This window comes from Ovis aries, chromosome 1 (assembly GCF_016772045.2).
Source record: "Ovis aries strain OAR_USU_Benz2616 breed Rambouillet chromosome 1, ARS-UI_Ramb_v3.0, whole genome shotgun sequence".
NCBI lineage: Eukaryota > Metazoa > Chordata > Mammalia > Artiodactyla > Bovidae > Ovis > Ovis aries.
The window spans coordinates 64,440,329-64,449,431 of record NC_056054.1 but is presented as its reverse complement, the minus strand read 5'-3'; the positions used below and the strand labels follow the sequence as shown (position 1 = coordinate 64,449,431).

Genomic DNA, 9,103 nt, shown 5'->3' with positions numbered 1-9,103 from the left:
AGTTTCCTTTCTCTGGGTCCTCAGTCCAAGAAGGTCGTTAATATTTCAGCATTTGGGCAATGCAATCAATCACAAACATCAAGAGGTTCCTTATATGGGGAAAAGGGAGAAATCCCACCAAACCTCCACACTTTAAAGGTGCTTTGCTCCTAGGAAAAACACCTTGAAGTGCCAGTACTGCTTGCCAACTCCAGCTCTCCTTGCTGACAGAAAAGAGATGGAGAGCAAGTTGTATTTTTAGTTCAGTAATAATACTTAGCATCTTTCCCTAACTTCAGTGACCAATAGGTGGGCCTATTTTCCACTGCATTATTACTTCAAGCAAAATACATGCAATACTAGCGTTACCTGGCTGTTTTCTTAACTGCTTTCAGGCAAGGAGAGGTGCGTTTCTAAGAGTGTAGCTGAAAGGTATACATTTGTACCTGCAAGTAAATATCAGCAACCTATCTAGGAGAAAAATGCACATCCACAGCTACTGATCCAGATGCAATTGGTTTTCCAGCAGGTTCCTATATTTAATCTAAATTCTGCACCAGCTATATTAAATGTAACAAAGAAATGCAACCCAGAAATTATGCCTGGAGCCAAGTCCATTAAAGATACTTCGGAATAACTAGAGACCAAGCACCTTAAAAGCACCAGAAGCTATTGATACTTAAGAGGGGGGCTGTGAATAATCGCAACTGCTGCGTTAGAGAGGGGAGGGAAGAAAAAAAAAAAATCAGCCAAATTACGCTTGGTTAATTCAGAGTAACAGATCTGCCCCCAAGTGAATTGGAGGCCTTGAATTAATTCTGTTATGACAAATCAAGATAAACGTTCCCCCTAAATTGCATGCGATTTAATTAATTTTTGAGATCCTCGGATTTTTTTTTTCCTAGCTAATAGTTCACATGCTCCTGTGCTGTCATTGTGCTTGAGTGGGCAGACTTCAAAGTGATATTAAATAACCAACTATTAGATTTACCTAGCACGTCCTATTGGAAAAGTGCCATTTAATTACCTAGCCTGTTCAATTAAAGGGACAGCATTCTCTGAATATAGCAGCTTGCTGTTGATTACCAGGGAAATGAACTCGCTGTCTGGCGGCGCCTCCGTTCCTAACGCTACCCCCTCCCCAAACACACCCTCCACCACCCACCAGCACCAGTCCCCTCGCCCCGGGCCCCCACCCCTGGCCGCGCGGCGCTCACTGCGGCTGCGGGCGCCACGTGAACCTCCTGAGCAGAGCCCAGGGAGAGAAAGCGCGACCCACTCGTCCAGCTCCCGCCCTGCGCTCGCCCCCTCGCGGGCCCGAGGCACCGGCCAAGCGGCCGAGCGCCTCCACTGCGGCCTTGGGCGCCACCGGCCCCTAGCCTGGCCCCCGCCCAGTAGAGCGAGCGAGCCGACGAGACCCGGCACGCCGAGAACCGCCAACCGGGCTTCCGGCGCGTTTCCTCGCCTCACAGGACCTGAAGCCCCACCCGTCCATCTCCCCGAACTTCCTCCTCTCGCTGCACTTTCCTCGCCAGTCTTCGGGCCGGAGGTGGGGGTAGAGAAGGAGGACTCGAAGAAAGAGAATCAGAGTTTCTGAAGCTACTTGGTGGCGCTAGGATTGAGCTGGGGGTTCGGGAACTGGGGGGTAGTAGGGGGAAGGGCGCTGCTAAGGCTCGCCTACTTTTGTAATTTTCTAAGGTGGCCGGGCCTGGCCGGCGTTGGCCCCTTTAAGACCCACCCTCCCCTTCCTTTCCCTTCACCCCCTCCTCGTCTTTCCCTCGCTCTCTTAGAGGCCAATTTTGTTAATTAAATGTTTTGTTTGCGACGCAGCTCTCATTCATTGCGGACACGTCATTCGGAGCAGATCTAAGCCAGAGACCAGATCTCATTAGATAAAGCCCATCAGAACTAAGAAAATGGAGGAGCCACTAATTAAAGCTTTTAATTGTGCGGATTCGCTGCAGCAAGGCTTTATTTGAAATCTTGGGAGGGAGAAGAGGCAGAAGTTCAGTTCTGCCCAATCGACACTTGGTCGCGCAGGGGCAAGGGACTAGGGAAAAGCGGCACCCTCCTCCCCCAACCCCCTCCTCCCCGGGCCTCTCCCAGCTCTCCCGAAGCTTTTTAGCCAGATCTTGGTTGGTTAAAAAAAAAAAACAACCCACAACCTCAAAGTCAGACAGTTTAAAAGCCCCTTAATAAATCGCTCTGTGGTCCCAGCTGGGGCCATAGAGCCGAAGAGTCCCCTTCACCTGGTAGCTGCCGAGCGGATTAGTCCTGCTCCTCAGCGGCCGTCATTGCAGAATTGAAAACGCCTTCAACAAGTGGACAGAGGGGAGGCTGGGAAGGAGTAGCTGATAGGGAACGGAACACGCGCCTCCCCACCTTCCCACCCTTTTGGCATCTTGGTGGGCAGAAGGAAGGAACACTGAAGGAAGTCTTAGGAGATGGAGATCCCTTAAAAATGGGGAGTCGGGGGGCAGGGGGAAGATGCTGCTGCTGAGCTCTGAGCAGTGTGAGGAAAGGATCAGTTTGGTACTGAGCTAGAACACCTCTCCAGGACAAATCTAAGGTTCTCAGGGTATCCTCTGGTTCACCAGCAATGGTTCCAGTTTTCAGTAAGGAAAAAAGAAAGGAAAGGAGAATATGGGCTCAATTAATTAAAGCTTGGGGTTGGGCACACATCCTTCCTTTCTCCATTAAGCCACGAGAAAAACACCAAATGGGCATTGATATTTGTTCCCAAGAATAAGGAAAGAAATGAAGTGATTCCCAGGAAGCCACTTGCCTAAACTTGTCCCAAGGGAATGCAAGTGGACCCATCTTCTTTTTAATTAGTGGTAATCAGAACGTTTTCTGAAGGCACATGGAGAAGAGATGAATCTGTACCATTCACTGCTTCTGAACAGCACTGTCAATTTTTCCCCTTTTAAGTCACCCTCCTTACCACAGTTTTGCTCTCTATTTAATTACAATACTGTCAAAGCTCATGGCATTGCTTGGAAGAAGGATAAGAAAGCATTACACCCATGCTCCTGCTGGTTTTCCAACATTTCTAAAAGAACACTTTATGAAATTAATGCTGCCCTCTTAATTTAAAAATAAAAGCCCGCCCCCTTCCTGTATCTATATATATATTTTTTAACTTGGCTGATTGAGGAGGCCAGTACTACATTACTGGAAAACCAAATGTCACCTTATTCCATCATGTTATACTAATGATATCCCTGCGCTAAACATAGCCATACTACTCAGCTCCGTATTGCACTGGGGTCTTTTGCAGTTTTAGACCCAGAGTGAGGGAATCACAATAGAGCAACACTTCAAACAAATACCTCATCTATTGATTAACCCACATTGAAGAAAGAGCAAAAATGTTCTAATCTCTATAAAGAAAACGGTTTAGAGCAGAAATTTAAATAGAACGCAGTTTTTTAAAGTGAGCGGTATTCTAATATCAACCGTGTGGGCGTGGGTTTTTTTTTTTTTAATTACTGGATGTTGAAACAGAACACCTCCTAGAAGCATTCATGTGCATCAGTCTATCAAACCATTTACTCAAATTAAATGTGTAATCCTTCAAATGCCTCCTTTCAAATTAATGAGTTTAAGTAGCTTGAGTTCACCTGAAAAGATCCTATAGGCACCTGACCTCCTGAATTCTTCCCATTAATTGCACTGAAACTTGTTGGAAAAGGCTGCTTACATGGGCATATGAATGTTCGTATACATTGCTTTAAAATGCAAGATTAGTATAATTCTATAGCCTCTTTTCCTAAATCTCTTTTGGGGATCAAGGGCAGTGATACAAATAACAACAAAAAAACCCCAAAATCTGAACATTCCTCAATTGAAAGCACTGCAAAATTTTACATCACAAACCACACACTAACACTGGAGTATTTCGAGCCTCCAAGTAACAGTACAAAAAGAGAAACATTACCATTAAGCTTTTTTTTTTTCTTGTTTGGGTTCCTTTGCTACAAGAAAAATGACAAGTCTTTAAACTGATAGGTAACCAGCAGTTTTCACAAGGGGCACAAAGAATGAGTCAGTTTTCTACTTAAGAAAGTTTAAGATGCTTATGTAAATATAATAATCAGCCATCACCATCCGCAAATCTTTTCTTACTAACCACACAAAATTTTAAGTCAATCTTTTGTCTCCGAGTTTCTGTGTGGGCCCCTACCTTGCTTTAAGAAAGCAGCTTAAATCCCACTAGAAATGTTTATTTTTAGTGGAGGGTCCAACTGGGGCTGACCACTTGAAACCCTGGTCCTGGGAGTGAGCAACCTTGGCACACCTAGCGGCCCAGTCCCACTAGATGTGCAGTTTTCAGTTAGTGTGGCCTTCGCCATTAATCTGCCATTAAAAATTGGAAGACTAACACATGCTTCTTTAACCCCTTAAATTTCAGCCAGCCAGGTTTTTGAGGTGTATTCTCAAGAGGTGCCCTTTTCCTTTCCTTAAAATCCTTGGTAACCTTTGGCCTTGCTACCGCTCTGCCCGCCAGTGTTGGGGAAAAGGCAGCCAAGTCTTACCTAATGTAGTCATTTCTGCAAAGGATCATGCCGCTCTTGGTGTAACAGGACGTGCCGATGTCGCCCAGCTGCGCCTGGCAGCAGGAGCACTTGAGGCACCGGCTATGCCAGTAGCTGTCCATGGCATAGAGCAGAAAGCGGTCCGCAATCTTGCCCCCACAGCCTGCGCACCGCTTCCAGGAGAGGGAGCCGGCCGTCACCGGGGGCGGCTGGGAGCTGCTGCCCGGATTCACCATGGTCTGCAGAGGGCGGGAAGCGAACAGGGAGAAAGAGACAAAACAGGGGCGATGCAAAAGTTAGTAATCTCCGCGCTAGAGAGCGAACCCGTTCCCCCCCAGAACTGCTGGAAGGAAGCAGCAGAGCAAGGGCGGTAAGGAGGAAGACGGGGAGAGGGAAGGAGGGAGTCTTGCCGGCAGCAGCCGCCTGTTTACTTTTCTCAAGCTTTGTTCTGGGGCCACGAGCTCCTCTCAACTTTCCAGCGCTCTCCGCCGCTGACAATTTCAGCTTGGGTACTGTCAAAACTCCGAGAGCCAGGCTCCGCGGCGCGCTCCACCCCTCGCGGCGCCTCCTCCCGGCCCCCGCCTCCGCCCCCTCCTCCCCTCCTCCGCAGCCCGCCTCCAGCAAATAAGGGTCAAACCCACCCACCGCCGCGCCCGGCCCCTCCCCGGGCCCCGCCGAGCCTAGAGCGCTCGCCGAGGGGAGTGGGGAGGCGGCGGCCCCCGCCGGAGCCACGTTCCCTCCCGAGCTCTGCCCCGGGAAGTGCAGCTGCAGTTCACAAGTTGGAAATAGTTCGGCTTTCTGAAAGGGAAGGAGGGAGGAACCAGCAGAGGGGAGATGGAGACTGTGATGGTGGGAGGGAAGGCGAGGAGACCGTGTGTGTGTGTGGGGGGGGGGGGGGTGTAAAGTTGCGAAACTGGTTTTTCGTATTTTAAACAGCACCTTTCACATGCCATTGTGGTGACCGCCATCTCCCATTATTGTTCCAAATCTCATTTCATTTTGAAGATCAATCAGTGTTTTCTCTGGGTTTTCAGGACACAGGCAAGAATAATAGATCATTGAACTTTAGGATGCCTGTTAACTTCCTATACAAACACTCTCCACTTTGGTCTCACTAATCTGCCCTTGATCAGCAATTTAAATGCTAAAGCTTTGTTCCTCCAAAGGGGCGGGGGGAGCCAGGGGTGCGTTACAGATAATATGCGAGAAGGAACTGTTAAAGGATGCACAAGTTATCTCCGAGCCAGTCCTGCAGTCACCAAAAACTGCTTTTAAAAATCCCCCACTCTTTCTAATGAATGTCACGAGAGAAGCAACTGGGGTATAATATAGGAATCAATTTATAAAGCTTAGCCTAAACCGATTAATTTGTTGCCTCCAATCCTGAGTCCAATAAAGTCCTCGTGTTCCTCCAGTCACTTATTCTATAAAAAGATCAAGTTATTTACTGCCAATTAAGCAGCCTGTTTTGTCTTTGTCCTCTGTAAGCCGAGAGTGTGGGCTCCCCTCGAGGCTCCCAGCTATCTGCTCAAGACATTCAGCTGATACCTCAGAAGGGAGAGGGCGAACTTTGCCTGTCCCCAGCCCAACTTGGCTACTGCAGGAGGAAAAAAAAAATATGAGGGGAAGGGAACGAAACAAGGACTCGGGTTCCTTAAATAGGCCGATTTTAAACACATTTCCTCCGAAAGAGTCCCGGAACGTGTGTCCAGTGACCGCACAATAAACCAGAATAAGAACTGCACCAATTAAGCTGTAACAAAACCCTGAGACTTTGGAAACAGGACCACTCTAAAACCCATTAGCATTGCATTTATCCGAATGCATCATACCTTTATGTAAATTGATTTATCTGATGCATTTACTCGAGGAATTGCTTTTTGTTACAATTTGCCCTAACCCAAATGAATCTGCATTTCCTGCCCTAGGTCTTTAAACAACCCCCGCCCCCCCCCCCCCTTTTTAATCGCTCCAAATTCCTTTTTAAAAGAGGAGAGGGAGGGAGGAGATTCCAAGCTCTTCCCCGCCCCCATCTTTGGTGAGAGGTAAATATATATGTATTTTTTTTAAAGGAAACACTACACTGAGAAAAGCATCCAGTAACCCCATTAGCTAAAGCTCTTAAGGACAAGCAATACCTTAATGCTGATTAAATCTAAAAGAGATGAATCAAGAGGACTGACCAGAAACTGACTCCCCTGATAACTAAGGACGGGCCCTCATCAAGTTTCATTTAGAGTTGGGGAAAAAAAAAGAAAGAAAGCTTTTAAGTTAAATAGGCTTATACTCTAGTAATTACATAGCCAAGCAATTTAGGTCCTGGGATAGTCAGTGAAATAGAAAGCAGAACTGGCAGCTAGAGGCAAAATCTGCCCCCCTTTAACAACGTCTCTGGTGTTTTTTAATGGAGACCAAGGGAGGGACAAACGTAGCGCTGGCAATTTGTAGTACAAAAATGGATGCTTAATTCATGTCTTGATTTTAATTAGGTGATTCACCGGATTTCTTCTGGATTGGAACAAAAGACTTATAAGCCAAGAGGAATTTTTTAAAAGAACCATCAATACCCAATCTTGCTCACTTAGATCCTTTCTGCCACTGTTTTAAAAATAGTGTGTGGGGGGTGGGGGGGGGTGGAGTGGAGGGTCGTGACTATTTCCCCCACACTACTTCTCAGACTTAAACCCTTATAGCACATCCAGCCTTTCCCTTCAGAACTGAAAATATACCCACCCACCCCCCTCCAAGGTCTCCAACAGACCCATCTCCAAGAAGAACCCTTTTGTAAGCAGGAACCGCTACAAAGCTGGCGGCCCGGGGCTGTCCTCCGTGCTAGCTCGCAGGCCGGCCTCGGTAGTTTCAGACTCGCGCATTATCTAAGCCGACGTATTGTTTACTTGCAATTTGGGACGGTCAAGGGAAGGAAGCCAAAGAAAACAGCCCCGGCCCAAATCGGCCCTCTCCTCTTTCTCCCCGCTCCCTGCCCGCGGCTCCCCAGCCGTCCCCTTACCTGCTTTTCCCCTATATTGCAATATTGCGAGGCGACGGCGGCGAAATGCGAGCGAAGCCGCTCGGCTTCCAAGGAAGGGGCGCCTCGGCTGGCGGAGCTGGAGGGAGGGGGGATGTTCTCGCAGAAGCAGGAAAGGGGAGGAGGGGGCTAAGGGCCGCTTTTTTTTTTTAACGCGCAGCTCTGAGGCTGGGTTGGGGGGCCCCGCGTAAGTGGCGGGCGGCGGGGAGCAGAAGTGTCAGTCTCGGTCCTCGCCGTTCTCCTCCGCCTCCGGCTCCGCGCGAGCAGCTGCAGGAGCCCTCGGCCCGCGCAGCGCGGCGCAGCGGCAGCAACTGCTGCAATCGCTGCTGCAAGTTTGGCAATGTGGCTTCACTTTGTATATTCCCCCGCCCGGCGGCCCCCGCCCCGCCCGCGCTCCTCCTCCTCCTCCTCCGCCTGCCTCCCTCCCGCGCGCCCGCCCGCTCGCTCGGGGCTGCTGGCGGCGGCAGCGGCTCGGCCGAGCTTCCTGCACCTCCAGCCGGGGAGCGGCCGCAGACACAACAGCCCCGGGAGCAGTGGCGGCGGCGGCCGGGGGGCGAGTGCTCCCGGGAGGCGGGGAGCTGTGGCCGGCGGGGCCCGGCGCGCCGGAGCCTGCGCCGCTGCCGGGGCTGCTGCTGCCCGGCTCGGAGGCGGCGGCGGCGGCGGCGCTGGCCTCTAGCCGGCTCGCTCGCTCCCTCCGCGGCTCTTACACATGTGTTACTGACAGAGCAAAATCCCAACTACTCCCCGGCTCTGCCGCCGACGTCAGCGACCCTCAGCCACTGGGCGGCCGGATTGTTCAGGCGGAATAATAAAACCTGCCAATCCGGGCAAGGACAAAGGGATGACTGAAACGAGACTCCGGGGGCGGGGGAGAGAGCCAGGCGGAGGAGCGGGCCGAGACTGGAGCGGGGAAGGGCCGGAATCAGGTGGGGAGAAGTCACCCAGGCGCCGCAACCCCGCCGGGGCGGTCCCCCGCGGCCCAGGAGGGCGAGTCGAGGCACCCGGGACCCACTTGCCCTCCGTGCGCGCGAGGTATCCCTGGGACCCGCCCCACTAGTCCCTCGGGGACAGCCCGCCCCTCGCGCCGAGAGGAGCCCTTTAGGAAAACTTACTTCACATCTGCCTTGGAAATGGGTCTCTGTTAGGGTAGAAAGGCTTTCCTGAGATCTCCGAGCTGTGGAGATCTGTGCTGTGTTTTTTGAGGTGTTGTTTTTGTTTTTTAAATTCACCATGTTAGAAATTTATGAACCTTAGTGGAAGTTTAATTCACAAGGTAGAAACAGGAACTCGGTAGTTCCGAAACACTGCCTGCTTACTTCCTCTTCTTCCCATCAATCCATATATAATCTAAGGGCCCAGTAGGCATTTCATAAGTATTGATCAACGTTGGTAAAAAAGATCACACAGTCTACTTTCAAAGTTCAGGAAAACTTTAGGGAAAAAACCCTTGCCCCTTGTATCCACCCCCATTGTAGAGGATGAGAAGCCAAATTTCTCTTAGCCCTCAGAGTGATGGAAGTTATCGCAGTATGAGAAATCCCACAGCCTCTGGAGAGTA

General features: G+C 50.2%; 1 protein-coding gene across 4 annotated transcripts in view; it reads right to left on the bottom strand.

The window, feature by feature from the left end:
• Positions 1-7,875, bottom strand: part of LMO4 (LIM domain only 4) — a 16,673-nt gene extending 8,798 nt beyond the window's left edge. For 2 of the 4 annotated variants that reach the window (XM_060400647.1, XM_004002167.5), the window contains exons 1-2: positions 7,528-7,875; positions 4,518-4,756 (exon numbers count right to left, since the gene is read on the bottom strand). In XM_060400647.1, the coding sequence (XP_060256630.1) occupies positions 4,518-4,753 (236 nt within the window). In that variant the 5' untranslated portion in view covers positions 4,754-4,756; positions 7,528-7,875. Of the gene's footprint in view, positions 1-4,517; positions 4,757-4,948; positions 5,043-7,527 lie in introns of those variants that run through there. The other 2 variants (XM_060400649.1, XM_004002166.4) reach the window with 1 other exon arrangement.
• Between the last annotated feature and the right edge of the window lie 1,228 nt (positions 7,876-9,103).